At 35.9% G+C, this 17752-nt stretch overlaps 1 protein-coding gene across 3 annotated transcripts; it reads left to right on the forward strand.

Moving 5' to 3' along the window:
• Positions 1-9346: 9346 nt before the first annotated feature.
• Positions 9347-14037, forward strand: LOC142547081 (putative pentatricopeptide repeat-containing protein At3g23330). 3 transcript variants are annotated; one of them, XM_075655158.1, is made up of 3 exons: positions 9347-13111; positions 13206-13596; positions 13635-14037. In XM_075655158.1, the coding sequence occupies exon 1, from the start codon at positions 9391-9393 to the stop codon at positions 10828-10830; it is 1440 nt and encodes a 479-aa protein (XP_075511273.1). In that variant the 5' UTR covers positions 9347-9390; the 3' UTR covers positions 10831-13111; positions 13206-13596; positions 13635-14037. The 3 variants fall into 3 exon arrangements, with proteins under 3 accessions (XP_075511273.1, XP_075511272.1, XP_075511274.1); XM_075655157.1 differs by having other exon boundaries at positions 9347-13596; XM_075655159.1 differs by having other exon boundaries at positions 9347-13566; positions 13687-14037.
• The last annotated feature ends 3715 nt before the right edge of the window (positions 14038-17752 follow it).

Consider the following 17752-nt stretch of genomic DNA (forward strand, 5'->3'; position numbering starts at 1 on the left):
TGTCGCTTTTCTATAAACAGGACACTAATAATTAGAGATGAGCATTCGATCGATTCGTTTATCGATCGAATCGAATTAGTTATAATCGAACCGAACTGAATCGAAATATTTATTTATAATCGAACCGACCGAATTAATTTTCATAATCGATTAAAACCGAACCGAATTAAAATCGGTTAATTCGGTCGGTAACCGAATGAACCGATTAACTTTAAAAAAAATTATGATTTAACTTTAATTATATATGTAATTTTTCTTGAACACTACAATCTACACAAATGCATAAAAATATAAAATCACATACATCACAAATGTATAAGTTTTGTTTGAATACAATTAATACATGTTTTTTTATAAGATAACATAACATAGACGGACATCGTCTCGATCGGTGACGAGAGATGGGTGGGCGGTAGATGAAGTCAGGAGTGGAGAATAGAGAGATGAGAACGAGAAAGCCAAGGCGTTTAGAATTATATTAGAATTAGGGTTGATTTTAAAATTAAAAATTTAAATATATATAAAATTTGATAAATAATAAAAAATTATTAAATAATAGTATTTATTATATCGGCTAACTCGGTTAACCGATTTCAAAATTTTGAAAACCGTAACCGAACCGAATTAAACGATATAACCAAATTTTTTAATTTGAAAATCGAATTTTCGAAATAACCGAACCGAATTTTTGAATTGGCTCGATTCGATCGGTTAATTCGATTTAACCGAAATCTTGCTCACTCATACTAATAATATGACAGAAAAAAGAGAGAGTATATCTTAAATAAAAGTTAATTAATTACAAATATTAAAAAAGTTAATTAATTACAAGGGCTTATGGTTACCCTAAATTTGTTTATTTAATCAATAGAAAATAATATAAATCCAAAACACAAATGAATCGACTCAACTAGTTAATTGAATGAAATCAAACTTTTGAACCATGGCTAGGAATTAGGATGAATGTGAGGGAGGAAGGACAAAACCTTTTTTTATTAAAATATAATGAACCACGATGTCTTTTTTAAAAGAATGTGATAACAAAAAACTAAAATATTTGTAAAATGCTAAACAAAGTTCAATATGAATTCTTTTACAAATCTTCAGAGGTATAAATGGACTTCTTTACAAAGCAAATGACACATTTCGACATATTAAAAAAAATATAATTTAAAGTCAGTCTTCTTAACTAACATCTAATTATTGATACACCCATCAATGAAACTGATCATGCTGTCTGTGCACCATTGAAATGGTTTATGAAAAATGTGAAATGGTTTTTTAGTGCTTGATATCCCATAAATAGGTCCTTTAAGATCAGGTTCAAACTCCCGACCCATCTCTAGCTCAGATGGAAGGCTCATGACAGGCTCATGTATTCTCCTATAAATACTAGGTTTGAGTGTCTAATTCAGAATTCACTATATTGATTTTTAGCAGCACCCTTAGCTACTCTCTCATTATATTTTAAGTCTCTAACTTGAGCATCGGAGGGACTACGCCGAGACACCCTCTTGCCCCCTTCTAACGGTCCCCTTCGTGATTTCAGGCCTAGAGTAAATTCGATGTATGCATTCGGACTGCTATCACCTGCTGAAACCGAACTCTAAATTTTCATTGAGTATCATTTGACGTCTGTGGGAAGGTTGAGCTGAGACATAAAGATGGTAGGCTGGAGAGGTAGTAGAAGGACTGATTCAGTGTCGTCGCGTCCTCAGATGAAACCCGAACAACCTCTTCTTGAGGAGACGGGACGTGAACAACCTCGTCCTGAGATGAGGGACGAACAATTTCGTCTCGATGAGAATGTGGAGAACTTGACCCTGAAACAATTGGGCCAATTCATTAACAAGACAGTAGACGAGGCCATCAAGAGGAACCAAGAATCTATATTTGCCGAAGAATATGTCACTCGCCAAGAACGAGATGAGAATGCGGAGGGCCGTCGGAGCAAGGTCGAACAGACGTGGCCTCTCTCGAGTGGGGAGAATCCGGAGATGCAGGAGATGTGGAGTGAGATAAGAATGTTGAAGAAAAAATTGGGAAACAGAGCTCCAGCACCCAAGAAAGAGTCTTTTTTTCACTGTCATTTTGAAGGAAGGGCTTCCCCCAAGTTTTCGACAGTCAAGCGTGGGAGAGTACGATGGCGTACTGACCCAAAAAAACACTTGGGAAGATTTGAGAATGAGGCCTTTTTACATCAGTACTCAGATGGAGTTAGGTGTAGGGTGTTCTTTTGCACGTTAGTGAGATCAGCCCAGCAGTAGTTTAATACACTGCAGCCCAACTCCATACGGCTTTCGAGGATTTTTCTACTGCTTTCTTACACCTATTTGCTAGCAGCAAGATGTACCGAAAAAATTATCTAAGCATGTTCATGATGAAGCAACAAGAAGCGGAAACTTTGCGAGAATTTATCCAGCATTTCAACAACGCAGCGCTGGAGATACCAGCGGCGACCCCAGACATTATGATAAGTGCCTTCACCCAATGACTGAGAGGAGGAGAATTCTTCATATCCCTAGTCAAGAAATCTCCGTTGAGCTATGCTGATATTTTAGTTCGGGCAGAAAGGTACGTGAACCTAGAAGATGCACAACGACACAAGAGTATGGAGCAGTGACCTGGAGGAAGTAGGGTTGAAGGGGCGGAGAGAGGGGGTAGGAAGAGAGGTGTGGGTGAGAGAGAAGATGATAAAGATAGAGATAGAGGATAATTCTCATCTCATGTTCCTCTGAATAGGAATCGAGACAAGGTAATGGAGGTGAGAGAATCAGAAGGGAAGTGGGGGAAATCGCAAAGGGTTTAGAATGATGCTAGATTGCCTCCGCTTGATAGACAAGAGAAAGAAAAGCAGAGAGAAAAGTTGGAGAATGCGCAAAACAATGCTTTAACGAGGCCCTGGAGTGCTTACCACCTTAGAAAATATTACTCTTGACTTTATCGATAATGTATTTTGTTTCTGAATTTGTCCTGCGTAATCAGTTTAAAATTAATAAAACCAAGTTATTCTATTAAGTTCGTGGATGTTGTTGTACGTATTATGAGGATGACATGAGCTGAATTTTATTGGGCTATGCCTAGTAGAGGAGAAGAGGTGGGGAGAATGAAAATTAAATTTTCCTACTTGGGCTATGCCTAATATAGGAGAATAGGTGAGGAGATTGAAAATTAAATTTTTCTACTTGGGCTACGCATAGTAGAGGAGAAGAGTTGAGGAGAAAAAAAAATAAATTTTACTTACTTATGTTGCGCCTAGTAGAGGAGAAGAGTTGATGAGGAGAAATTAAATTTTACCTACTTGGACTATGCCTAATAGAGAAGAAGAGTAAGGAGATTGAAAAATTAAATTTTACCTACTTAGGCTACGCCTAGTAGAAGAAAAGAGTTGATGAGGATAAATTAAATTTTACTTACTTGGGCTATGACTAGCAGATGAGAAGAAGTGAAGAGATTGAAAATCAAAATTTTCTACTTAGGTTACGCCTAGTAGAGGAGAAGAGTTGGGGAGATTGAAATTTATTATTTTCCTGCTAAGGCATCACCTAGCATAGGAGTCAGAGGGTGAGGAGGTGAAAGTTTTATTTTCCTACTTAGGCTACGCCTAGTAGATGAGAAGAGTTGTGAAGATTGAAATTTATTATTTTCCTACTAAGACATCGCCTAACAGAGGAGTCGAAGGTGAGGAGGTGAAACTTTTATTTTCCTGCTAAATCATAGCCTAGCAGAGGAGTCAAGAGTGAGGAGGTGAAACTTTTATTTTCCTGCTAAAGCATCGCCTAGCAGAGGAATCATGGGGTGAGAAGGTATAACTTTTATTATCTGGACTGCGCCTAGTAGAGGAGAAGTGGTGGGGAGATTGTAAATCACATTTTATCTACTTAGGTTATGCCTAACAAAGAAGAGGAAGATGTGGAAGCAAAAGTTAGATTTTATTTACTAAGTCGAGCATGGCCGAAGAGAAAATGTGATGAGATGGAGAGAGATTCGGTAGCTCGCCTTCTAGCTAATGAGCTTCAATAAGATCATATCCCAGTGGTTCCAAAACGTCATAGATAAGTTCAGAAGAAACAGCGTATTCAAATGCAAAATACTCAAGGAATTAAACCAAGGGAACAAGCAGGTGGTGGTCGGAGCGATTAGGCGCTCAAGGCTGCTGGTGTGAGCACACGGGGCGTGTGGGCAAGCGCGCGAGGTGGCTGGGAAGAGCACGCTGGGCGAGAGCGTGCTAGGCGAGGGGCGAGGGGCGAGGGGTTGCTGGGCGAGGATATGGCGAGGGAGTGGGGTGCGCTGGCAGGAAAGTGCTAGGCGAGGGAGGCAAGGGTGAGGAGCAGTGACGGGTGAGGCTGTGCGAGGGAAGTAGGGAGAGGATGTGGCAAGGGCGAGAGGCGCACATGCAAGAAAACGCTAGGTGAGGGAGACAAGGGGCGAGGAGCAGTGACCGGCGAGGCTATGCGAGGGAAGTAAGGGCGTGTCTATGCAAGATGGGCAAGTTGCAAGGAATAAGGGCGAGGGCGAGAAGAAAAGAAAGGTGAGGGCACTGCGCAGGAGGTGGGGCTATGCAAAGGGCGATGCGACGATTCGAGGAGGGGGCGAAGCGCGAAGGTGTGAGCGGAGAGGGTAGGCGAGGCTGCGCGATGCGAGCGATGAGGAAGAATGAGGGGCAACAGGCGAGGCGCGCAGATGGGAGGGCTAGGTGATGAGGGCGGTGATGGGCGAGAGTCGGCAACGATAGGCTGGACAGGGCAAACAGTGTGAGCAAAGGTAAGGAAGCGGGGGCGAGCGATCGAGAGTGTGCAGGCGTCGGCGAGGAGAGGAAATAGCAGGGACGAATATCACGCAAGGCTGTGCTGAGCAAGGCGGCAAGGGCAGGGCTGGTGTTGGCGAGGGTGAGGGCTGACGAGGGCGGGCGCTTGAGGAGGGTTGCAGCGCGAGGACGGGCAAGGGTGTGCAAGAGGGTGGCTATGCGCGAGCGTGTGAAGCTGGTGGGTGTGGATGTGCTAGGGCTAGCGCGTAGGTGAGGCATAGGCGGGAGAGAGCTTGTGAATGGAGTACAGAGGAAATACTGTGTTGGGGAAATGAGGATAAAGTGGCCCCGCACATATCTGGCCCTTCAGAGTGGAAAGATGATTTAATTTGCTTCCGAATATTTGGAGAATAATGAGCAATAGGGGAAGAACACACAACTCACATGTTATAAACTGAGGACAACACAATTAATCGAATTTCGAACCTACGATTCAGTTCGACTTGGGAGGGAGAGACTGGTGATACCCCATAAATGGGCTCTAAAGATCAGGCCCAAACCCTCGGCCCATCCCTAGCCCAGATGGAAGGCCCATGACAGGCTCATGTATTCTGTTATAAATATCAGGTTTGATTGTCTAATTCAGGATTCATTATATTGATTTTTAGTAGCACCTTTAGCTGCTCTCTCATTATATCATCAGTATCTGATTTGAGCGTCGGAGGGGCTACACCAGGACACCATCCCAGTCTCCTTCTATCTGTCTCCTTCATGATTTCATGCCTAGAGTAAATTCGAGATCTGCATTCGGACATCTATCACGTGCTGGAACCGAACTCTAAATTTTCAGTGAGTATCAGTGCCTTTTGCTTCGTTGATAGAAAAGTTCTCCTTTAAGATTGCTTGATTAGATTTTGACTGATTTATCCATATTAGCTGATGTAAGTCACTGTCACTAATCATTCTGAGGGCTGAAATTGTATCTTATTTTTGTATTTGCTGAAACTTATCGTGCCTTGCACATAAACAATATCATTTGTGTAAAGTCACCAACCTTACTTAAATTTACTTCGAAATGGTGAATGTAGAAATTTTTAAGAAGCATTATGACATGAGTCATATATTTGCAAGACATCCTTGGCCTTGATGGTGTACAAGGATACAATCGCAGCCGGTGTCACGCCTGCATTGGATGAAATTTCCCGAGTTTTGGGATTCCTTCAGCTTCCTCATGACGTATCTCTAAGAAATAGGCTCATTGACAATCTTGGAGTTCATACAGGTATATCAGAAGGCACGGACATCTATTCATTCGTTAATGGGTTTGAAGAATTTGATCTGCGCTCCATATATTTAGTAAAGGTAATTACCTTTTCTGTTAATACTTCACAATATCTTTATTGGCTTTTTGAACACGCATATCCTCGAATATTGCAAGAGAAAACTTGCCCATCTTTGAAATTTAGGAAGCTGCTTCACTTGGAATCCACTCCTGTTTTGAGAGGAACCTCTTCCTCTATGTTTCCCAACAACTCCATCATTGGTAATGTCATGTTTTCTCCATTGATGTTTTGCGCCACACGAAGGAATTGGTTTTGACTTTAAAACTCCAATTTATCTCCTTTCTAAACCTCCCTTCCGTTCTCTATTTGTCCTTGCTCCTACTCACACACGCAAATTCTATACCAACATACAAAAATATGATCCCTTTGTTTCATATATTAATTTTTCTTCAGCATTCAACTTTTATTTTGGTTAAGATATGGTAATACTGTGAATTATACATTTGAACTGATGGATGCAAACAATTATCAGGTATATATCTTGACGGTTCTGAAAGGGCTCAAGTATCAATTAGCTGCTGGTACCCTCTCACACTCATTGGTGTTGCTTTATTTAATCTTTGTTGAACTCTCCTCTCTGCAACTTTTTCAGGTGCAAAGTTGCCAAACATAACCATTTTACTGCCCATAAAGAATGCACAAATTAAGACACCTTCTCTGCTAATTTGATACAAAAGTTTTCGGTACGTAATGGTGTGGTGGATAAACCAGCGTTTTCTTCTATTAGTGGATTATAGGAGCCAAATCTAAGACGAAGAATTTCGAGTTGACTTTCACAATGAGCCATTTGATTTGAGCTCAAATTTTGACTGATCCTGGAGTTTACATATTATTTATGTAAATTAGCAAACTGATTAAGCTTGATCCCATAAACTCAATGACAGTTTGTTTATGGCCCTTTGAGTAAGCTCTGGAGACTTCAGATGATTCTTTTGTAAATTTGGACTTAATAATGAATGTATTTATATCTTTGTTCACTTTCAATTTAGAACAGTTATAGACTTGCCTCTTCAAAGCTTATTATTTCCTATCCCAGTAAGGTTGGAGGATTAACTTTGCACTTCTTTTGAGCCCATTTTCATACTTGGATGTTCTAAATCGGTTTAAATCTTTGACTTCAAATTCTTCTCCCGTAGTTAGGAATGAAAAATAGGCTTTCTATGAAGTAGTTTCCCAGGAATTTTGATCATATTTCTTATTACACCTTCAAGATTCCAATTGTTTGTTCACAGCTCCTTGAAGGAAAATAGTGATTACTCTGAAGCAGTAGGTCTCTTGTAAGATGATTTCACGACTCTTTATCTGTGAGACGGGTCAACCCTACCGATATTCACGATAAAAAGTAATACTCTTAACATAAAAAGTAATATTTTTTTCATAGATGACCCAAATAAGATATCAGTCTCACAAAATACGACCCGTGAGACCGTCTCACACAAGTTTTTGCCGAAAGTCAGAAACCAAATTTTTGTCAATTACAATGCAATTTCAGCTTTATGTTTTGAATGTATATTCATACTGTCGTAAGGAGAAGATTAATGCGTAAATGAATCAATAATATCCCAAATGGAGTACTCCGGATTCCAATTTATAACAAAAGTCAAATCATTTAAACCTGTAATTTCTGGAATTTTTAACTAAGCCAACCATAATAGAATGTTTGGACAGTAAAAAATGAGATTTGGATTTGAATTTAGATTTTAAATCCATCGATTTGGAATTTTATTTGGTGAGTGGTAAAAATTTTAAATGTTATTTAGAATTTGTTTTAGCCATTAAAATTATTTTATTTTACATTAAAAAATATTATATTGTTATTTTTTAAAATGATTTGTTTATTATTAGCAATATTTATATAAATACTTCAATTTTTTATCAATGAAAATTTTATTTTTGAATATATATAAAAAAAATTAATTGAACAACTTTTTTAATAAATGCAAAAATTATAAAGTTTATCGGATGTAGTTCAAAATACATTTATCAAACTTTCATGAATTAAGTTTTTGCTATTTAAACAACAAATTTTTTTACTAGAAACATCTTATTTATAAATTTTTTTAATATAAAAATATTTTAAATTGATTTTGAAATAATTTTCTCAAAAATATATATGATATAAATGTATGTGAATTGATAATATGTATTTTTGGATAAATGGTAATTTATAAAATTTGAGAACAACATTTAAAATTTATGAGCAAGTTATAAATATTTATTAGTAAAAATACTTTTTTTTTTTTTTTTATGATCCAAGTCCCTTGAAATCTTACCTATTTTGCAAAGATTTCACCTAGTCAAATAAAATCTCATTAAATTTCATTAAAAATTCGATCTTTCCAAACATTAAAAAGATATTTTCAATTTCAAATCTCCTTGAATTTCATGATTCTAAACACACTGTAAGTATCAATCACCACAGTATAGTACCATAGCTCCAAACTGCAATTGCGAAAATTTGAAAAATTCATATGCAATCACCTAAAACGACAGTACAGAGCTTATACTAATACATCTAAATTCAAAATCTAACAACCTGACTGAGTTTGGGCTACGGTGGCGGTGGCTGCGGAGGCGAGTTGAAATGAGAAGGAGTGAGAAAAAAAATTGGGTTATCAGAAGAAAGATTTGGGAGAAGAACCCATTTAAAAATTTGACCTGAATTTGTCCCCGTTTGACACATCTTTCTACCCGGGTTGTTTTGATTTTAACATCAAAAAACACATCGCACCTTTTCTTTAAATATTATATTTTAAAAATATTTTTTTACCAAAATCTTCTCCAAACATATTTCTAAAGTTTTTCATTCATAAAACACTAAAAAAAAAGACAAAAATTTGTCTGAGATGGTCTCACGGGTCGTATTTTGTGAGACGGATATTTTATTTGGGTCATTCATGAAAAAATATTACTTTTTAGAGTAGGTCTTTTGTGAGACGGTCTCACGAATCTTTATCTATGAGACAGGTTAACCATACCGATATTCACATTAAAAAATAATATTCTTAGCATAAAAATTAATATTTTTTCATGGATGACCAAAATAAGAGATCTGTCTCACAAAATATGAGCCGTGAGATCGTCTCACACAAGTTTTTGCCTATTTTTTATGCTAAGAGTATTAATTTTTATTGTGAATATCGATAGAGTTAGATCCATCTCACAGATAAATATTTGTGCTGTGAAAAAAAATTAAAGTATTAAAGTGATTGCTCAAACAGACCTTTCATTGTCCGTAGTTTGTTTATTTCCTGAACATCCCTTGTAGAACTTTGTGTTTTGGTATAAAAAGTCTCCCATATGTTCCCTCGAATCCAACTACATGATGCATGGAATTTTCACTCCATAACTCAATTTTTACAACACTGTTCCCTAACAAAGAATCTGAGACCTATTCAAATATTCCACGCTCATTTACTGAGAGCAGGCTTGTTCTTCGTCTCCCCTAACCTCCAGACCAAGCTCATATGCACATACACCACATGCCTTGACAGGAACAGTATTAAAACGCTAGCCTATTTCTTGAAATGTCTCAACCCCAAAAACCCATTGCCCTTTAATTCGATTATATCTCATTTTTCGCAACATGGGTACAACTGTTTTGCCCTCCACACGCTTTCTTTCATGCATTCAAACGGTGTGTTTGTTGATTCTTACGCTTTCTGCTGCGCTTTGAAATCAATTTCGTGTTTAGAAAATGTTTTCCTTGCTAAATTGATGCATAGCTATATAGAAAAGTCGGGTTGGTTGGCTAGTGTGTTTGTGGGTAGCGCTTTGGTAGATTTTTACGCGAGGATGTCATGTATTGATGACGCGACTATGGTGTTTGATGAAATTCCAATGAAGAACACTGTATGTGTTAATGCGCTTTTGTCGGGTTACGCTGGGGCAAAAATGTGGGATCAAGGGGTTAAACTGGTCAGGGGAATGCAACTGTTGGGTCTGGAAGCTGATAATTTTACATTTTCTGCAGCCTTGCAGTCATGTACGGGGTTATATGATGTAGAATTGGGTAAGCAGATTCATGGGATTGTTATGCGAAAAGTTATTGAATTTAGAACTGATGTGTTTCTGCAGAGCCTGTTGATTGAAATGTATGGGAAATGTGGACTCTTGGAGAGTGCAAAGAATGTTTTTGATATGGTGGGATATAGAGAAGGGGAGGAGATGCGGAGGGATGTTATTTTGTGGACTTCGATTTTAGGAGTGCATGGAAAAAATGGAAATTATGGAGAAGTCGTTAGGCTGTTCAATAGCATGCTGAATGAGGGGATTAAACCTGATGGAGTGGCATTTTTGTCAGTTATTTCTGCTTGTGCCCACACTGGCCAAGTGGACCTTGGGATGAAGTTCTTTGAGTCAATGACTCTAAACTATGGGTTAAGTGCTGGTCAGGAGCATTATAGTTGTCTTGTGGACTTGCTTTGTAGGGCCGGCGAGCTGGAGAGGGCATGTAAATTAGTAAATGATGTATCAAATACTGGATATGAGAGCTGCACTGTTTCCTTGTGGGGGGCGTTACTTAGTGCTTGCACCGAGCGGGGAAATGTCAAATTGGGAAAGGCGGCTGCTCAAAGAGCTCTGGATTTGGAGCCTGGCAACGTCGGGATTTATGTTTTACTGTCCAATATGTATGCTAAGAATGGTATGTGGGATGAGATTGAACAATTGAGGGAGTTGATGCAAAGAAGAGGATTGAAGAAAGATATTGGATGGAGTTTGATAGATGTAGTGACTTGATGACATGTATCAAGTGCCATTAGCTGACTGCTATGATTTTTTATTTTCTTTACTCGAGTGTGCATACTAGGACTGGTATGTGCAGCAGTGATATCAAGTTGAAAGGGTTGATGATGGACATTCAGTGGAATTAGTTAAATTTTGGTTTAAAACCAGTCCCTTCATAAATCTACGTTAATGAAGACTACTCAACAGTTTGCTACATGAGTAAACCTTAATCATATCAGTTTGATTTCTCAAGTTACTTGAAACCCTATGATTTGAGCTCTATGTTGGATTGAAAGGTGAGTTGGGAGGTTTGATTATCTTGAAACTCGGTAAATGAGCAGGGAATAGTGTGATGTCCTACGTCTAGACTCTCCACGTCTTTTTCCTATTAGCAAATTGGATATTAATTGATTTTATGGAGTTCAATCTTGTCCATGGTGGTTGAATGCTTGTATCAAAGTCGGAGAACAGCTACACACCCAACCAAATTTCAATCTATTTGGAATTTGCTCCACAATGGAACTCCACATTAAACTATGGACTTCTAAATTTAGTTTACATGACTGGACTGGCGCAAGCTCACATTACAAGACTGAAAAGGCAAGTGATAAATCTAGTATAATTTATTCCAAAGAAGAGAATTTGTTTTTACTCCAAATTTTGGTTCTTGCCGTAATTTGTGTTTGATGAGAAAATATCAATGTACATGGAGACAAAATGGAAATATTGAAAAAGAAAGAGAATATTCTTCTTTTAAAAAAAAACATTTTAACTCAAGTTTGTAATGAAATAGTTTATTTGATTTCGAGGGCTAATTAATAATTTACACAGTTGCTATAAATTTGTGGCAGAAACTTCTCATTAAGAATTTGTATGAAGTTCTGATCGTGAATCTGTGCTCAGTAAATTGCCGGGAAAAGGAAAAAAAGCTGGTCGAATTTGTAGCACCTTTGAAAAGTTGACTATTTGAGGATCATATTTACATGGGATATCGGTATCTAACATTTAAATCGTGTCTTGAGAATTGAGACATGACATCACAATTGATATTGTGCCAGCCTCTAGCTTCCAGATACTCATGAAAATAAATAATCTACTAACCTGCTTTTCATTGTAAGCTTGAATCGAGGGTGCAAATGCACTGAGAATTGAGTTGGCTTGTGAGTTAATCAAGCTTGCTCGGATGTATTGGATTTGTATTCGAATTTAGTGAATTCCAGTCGAACTCTAATATGTTCAAAAATATTTTCATGTTGAATTCAAGTTCAATTTTGTGTGTGCAGAATTCGTGGGAAACTTGCAAAGCAAACTAAGAAACTCGAGCTAGTTGAGCTTTTGCTCAATAGGGTTCTATAATTCAGTTTGAGTCGACTAAAAAAATTTGAGCTCAAGTTCGAATATGAAAAATATACTAGCATTTGGCTGCACTCAATTTGTCTGGATCCCTAAGTAGAAGCTGTGCACACACTTATGTTTAATAGTCAAAACATACTACGCTCAGAATCCAATGGATATATCTTTTATGTAGTTTATATTTATCTTCCTGACCTTGATGTTGTATGCATTCGTGGCTGTGTCAAGTAGTTCCATATTAAACACTGGACTAGGTTCATTAGGAAAGGCCATGGCAAGAAATTCCCGTTAGTATCATCGTTGTCCCAAAACTCCAGGTCAGTGTGAATGAATTTTTACTTTTCACACACCCTCACGTGTAAGCAGGATACTGTGAAATATAGCCTAGATTTATTATCAAATTTGTAAACACGGACATTGGTTGTATGTACCGGGAGTATTGAGCTTGTAAACTACTTACTTTAGCCAGTGATATTCTTTCCCAAAAGCTCGATTGCCTAAGAAGCAGGCTAACAGTAGTTCTATATATACTCTAATAATTATTTCTTTAATAGTTTGTTTACTATGATTTGAAATACCTGCAAGTCTAGGTCTACCGACCCGAACTGGTGGGACACAATCTCGTTCTATTGTACTGAGGTTACGTGATGCTTTTCCATTCAAGGAACCTAATCAGCAACTCATATGGGCATGTCTACATGGATGAAATTCAGCTGAGAGGTTTTGATTTTGTCGAAACCGAGATGAACATTTTCTGATAGTTTTGTTAGAGTTGATGTGATCAGAAGTTGAAAATTTTTAAATACTTGAATTATTTAGTCTTTCAAGATTGCGGGTTAGTTCCTTTTTCTACTGGTTCATATATGTGTATCTGGTGAAAGATCTTCTCGTTTTTACTCACTCGAAGCTGGCAATTATTTGGTTTTTTGCAGCATAGCAGGCATGAAATCCTTATCTTTAAATGTGACTAGTTCTTTTCGTATAATTTTATGGGGGTCCTTTGATTTAATTCCTGCACATTCCCTTGTTTTCAGATGGTGTGATATATGTAGAGCTGGATTGATTGTTCTCAAAATATGGTTGGGAATCAAGGCTTTTTGTGCATCAAGACTTTGTTACATTTGAGCTGTTTCTTGGCCCAACTTTCTTGAATAATCACTCTCCTAAATCCCACCCTTGTCGGAAGGGATGCATGTTATATTCTTCCTTGATTTGAACCTAATTTCATCTCAATTGACCTTTGTTACCTGCCCCTTCACAGCCACGATCATTATTGTTGCTAATTTATAATCTAAATATCCGATTATCAACCATTGTTTTACGTCCTTTCACTTTTGTTCACGTCGTGAAAAGTTTGGTTTTCCATCTTGCGCGAAAAAAACTTCCAGTTGGATGGTAACTAATCTAACACTCATCCTACGTATAGTTAAATCGTCACACGAAGGATCTGGATCATTACATAGCAAGTGACTATCACATTCTTTCGTAGTTAACGTCGTGTTGATTGTGCACTAGGTCAAATTGATAATAACGAGCAGAATAGGAATCTCATTTTTCGTGAATAAAATTTCCCAGATAGATGGTGTTCAGGCTGAATATAGTTAATTTGTTTACTTTGTGAATCTTGATCTCAGAAGCGTATTTGTTATCGCGGGGTGGTTTGAAATTTTTTGGAAGGGAATTGTGGGAATGATATCTGACAAGGGGCTTACTAAAGGCAAGAGTAACATGGGATTCATGTGCCATACGGATTGAATAGTCTCAATCCAATAAAAAATAAAAAAGGGGATTTTTATTTTTGATTGATGGATAATTGTATGTTGTGGAATACATAATCCGCCCGTGATTTATGAAATATTTAAACATGTATTAAGTCGTAGTGTCTATTCTAAGGGTGATATATCATACTGTATCGAAATTATATATCGTATTGGTAATTACAGTATAAGCAAAATTTATATCGATATCGTACCGACATTTCGATACATATAACTAGCATACCGATTTTATCGAAATTATACGATATACCTAAATTTCGGTACGATATCGGTATATATCGTTTTATATCGAAAAACCTTATATTTATAATTTTATAAATTTATTGTTTTAAAATATTATGTATTTTAAAAATTTATATATTATTTTGGTATATATGTGTTGGGATAGGGAGGAAGGGTTGGTTGAAAGTTTTAAAAAACTGTACTTTCAAGGACTTGAAAGGGTACACAGCAACAAAACAAAAGGAAAATCGGAGCATCGAAAGTCATTATTTTACTTCTTTTGTATCTTATCTTTTTGATCCATTGCCACAGAACATGCTTTTACTTTTTTTCTGTGATGATGATGGCCATGGCATAATTTATACTGGGATAGGGACTTATCTTGTGAGTTGTGCTATTTTACTTACATGTGGTCTCGACTTGGACCGGCAGAGAGAAAATAATAGTTGATGTTGGTCGTATCCATCAACTTTTAAGATTTCGCAAAACACTAATATGGATCTGTATATTTAATCAAGGGAATGTAACTTTCACGTTTTGTCATGTTATTAGATAATTCACAATTTTTGTCCATTAATTTTTTCAATTTTAGTCATTTTTCATCAGAGTGTGAAAGTATCCGAGGACACATCTACTATTTTTCTGTGCTACATCACTATTTCTCAGTACTGCATCAGCTCTCTATAGAAAATTACTAAAATTGAAAAAGAAGTGCATGTTAAATAATTAATGTTGTCTGATAATGAGATTTGCCCTTAATATAATACTATTAATATGGCACGCATATGCTCAAATACTTTCTTTTAGCTATGATTTTACAAGGTAAAAATTTTCAAATGTTATTTAGTTATGATTTCTACTGCTAAAATAATGTATAATTAAATTTAAAAAGAGTATGTCTCTTGTGAGACGATCTAGCGAATTTTTTATCTGTGAGACGAGTCAACCCAACCGATATTCACAGTAAAAAGTAATACTCTTAGCATAAAAAGTAATACTTTTTAATGAATGACCCAAATAAAATATATGTCTTACAAAATATGACTTGTGAGACGTCTCACATGAGTTTTTACCATTTAGAAAAACTATTTATCTTATCATGGGTAAGTTGTGAGAAAAGTGGAGAAGGAATTGGTGAGAGATGTTGAAATTACTAGTAATAATACATATTGGAATTTACATGTCAAATACGCTATAATGGGTATTCGACGTGATTTCTGATATTTATCCGTTGGATCTGAATCTAGTGGTGAGGCATTTCTCCTGCTGTTGGTTTGGCTGTAAGAGGACCACACTGCCACAACTTGCAACATGATTTTGATGGCATCTTCGTGCGTGGACCATCTATAGAGCTTTTACCACACATGTAAGTGTGAAATTGGCTGAGTGGTTAGTCAGTAAGAAAGATATCCAGGTATCGCACTTGACTCGTTGGATGAAATGATAAATTATAATTTGATAAATTAAAAGATAAAAATAACATAATTATTTTGAACTCGAATCACTATAAAATTTGAGTGAAACGCGGGATGATACAATGATGTTAAATATCATCATTTATATTGCATCATAAAAGAAATCCGGTTAATATACAACGACTTTTTTTTTCTGAATTGGATGAGAAGTATTGTTATAATTGGATCTCGAACTCGTCTTAGATTTGGGATTTTTGGTGCCAGATGAGCGGCAAGTCATCAACATGCATACATGTGAGTAGTTCCGTTTGGAATAAATAACATTGGTAATGGTGAGATGAATAAATTAACGGTTTTGTTCTTCAATGCTTACACACAACCCCAAAAACCTGTGCTTTGTCCATCATCCCCTCACATTCCTCATTTAATACATATCAAATTCGGTGCAATCATATTTGTATTATAATTACTGCAAAATGGATATTTCTAATATATATATATATTTTTTAATTATAAATACGTGAGAACATCTCACAAGAGACATACTTTCAGATAAAATGATGAGGAATGGATGATTAATAATACGAAGATAATAAATTGAAAAACATGATAACATAATTGAATTTAATTTTTAACTTTAATTATTAAGGCGTTCATGGGTGATTTTTATGAATTTATGATTCTGAGGTGGACCTCGGTAAAATCCTCTGTTGTTTAATTTCTTTGGTATATCTTTTATAAATCCTTTTATGTTTTGTAAAAGTTCCAAATATGAATCTTATATTCATTATTATTCTGAGAATTAAATTTTTCATTTTCTTAGCTCAATCAGAGTTGAATATGGTATATAGGCTGGAAACCAATAACCTCCATGTGTGCGAAAGCCACTAAGGAAAAGTTTGGTAAAACAAAGCCACGTATCAGATTCCTCATTCTGATCCCAAGTGTCAGATGGTATCAGAGCCATGGAAATAGTCTGGATAATAATTTAGCACTTTTATTCAAATGAATATTTTCGATTTTAAAGAAACTGTTCAAAACAGTTTAAATGAAGAATATGATTTACCTGAGAATTTAGATTTATTGAATAAATGGACTATTCCTAAGATAGATTCTAAAATGATATATAAGTTAGGAACTTTTGAAAAAATTGGTTTTAAACAAGTAGTTAAAACTACAGAATCTTCAGTACCTCTTCATGATAATGAGATGGTTATTAGATTGTTAAACAATAAAGATATTTTACCTTATAGGAAAAATTACAGATTCATGCATATAGGTTTAATTCAAATAGCTTTTAGACCTTTAACATTAGAAGGACTACCAGAAAGCTTCATAGCAGCTTTAAGAGATGGTAGAAATTTGAAATGGAAACAATCCCTTATGGGAATAATTCAATCTAGTCTGGCTCATGATCCAGTATATTTTGATGTTTATCCAAATTTATCTTTATCTTTGTTTGATATTAATATATTAGATTCTTTAACATTAAATGTTAAAACTCATGGTTATAATTATATTCCTGGTACAGAAGTTATATGTATCTGTTATCGTATTTATTATAAACCATTATTTACACTGAATCCTATGTGTAAAAGAATAGATAAAAAATTAAATGAAACTATTCTTATAGAAACTAATTTTAATAGATCTAATATTACAACCCGTAGATCTATAAAATGGGAAGAAATTGAATTTCCAGAAAGCTGGATAATTGAACAAGCTGTTCCTAGAAATCCTATAATAAATAGAGATTTACAACAGGTTATACAAAATAATGAAGGATCTGTTCAAATACAGTTTAATAATGAACAAAGAAGATTATTGCCATCTTCTATCTATACTAGATCAAGATCCAGTCATTCTTTTATTTCGCCTTTAGATTATTTAGTGGATATTCCTCAAACTTCTAAAGCTTCTACTTCTCAGATAAGAGAAGATGTTGAGTCTCCTGTACAAGATACAGTAGATGAATTAATTATTAATCAGAATAATATTGTGCATAAAAGTAACTTTCAAAAAGTTAGAGAAACTGATACCGTTTCAGAAATGAATTTTAGTATTTAATGGATAGTAAATCTAAAATTGATTTTACTAAAGGATCTCTTGCTAGAGCAAGGATCAATGCAGAATTTTATTTACCCAAATGGGAATCTTTCAGAAATT

This window comes from Primulina tabacum, chromosome 5 (genome assembly GCF_025594145.1).
Source record: "Primulina tabacum isolate GXHZ01 chromosome 5, ASM2559414v2, whole genome shotgun sequence".
Classification (NCBI taxonomy): domain Eukaryota; kingdom Viridiplantae; phylum Streptophyta; class Magnoliopsida; order Lamiales; family Gesneriaceae; genus Primulina; species Primulina tabacum.

Bases quoted from the DNA above. Each gene is read 5' to 3' on its own strand.
- LOC142547081 (XM_075655157.1), top strand. From the start codon at position 9,391: ATGTTCCCTCGAATCCAACTACATGATGCATGGAATTTTCACTCCATA.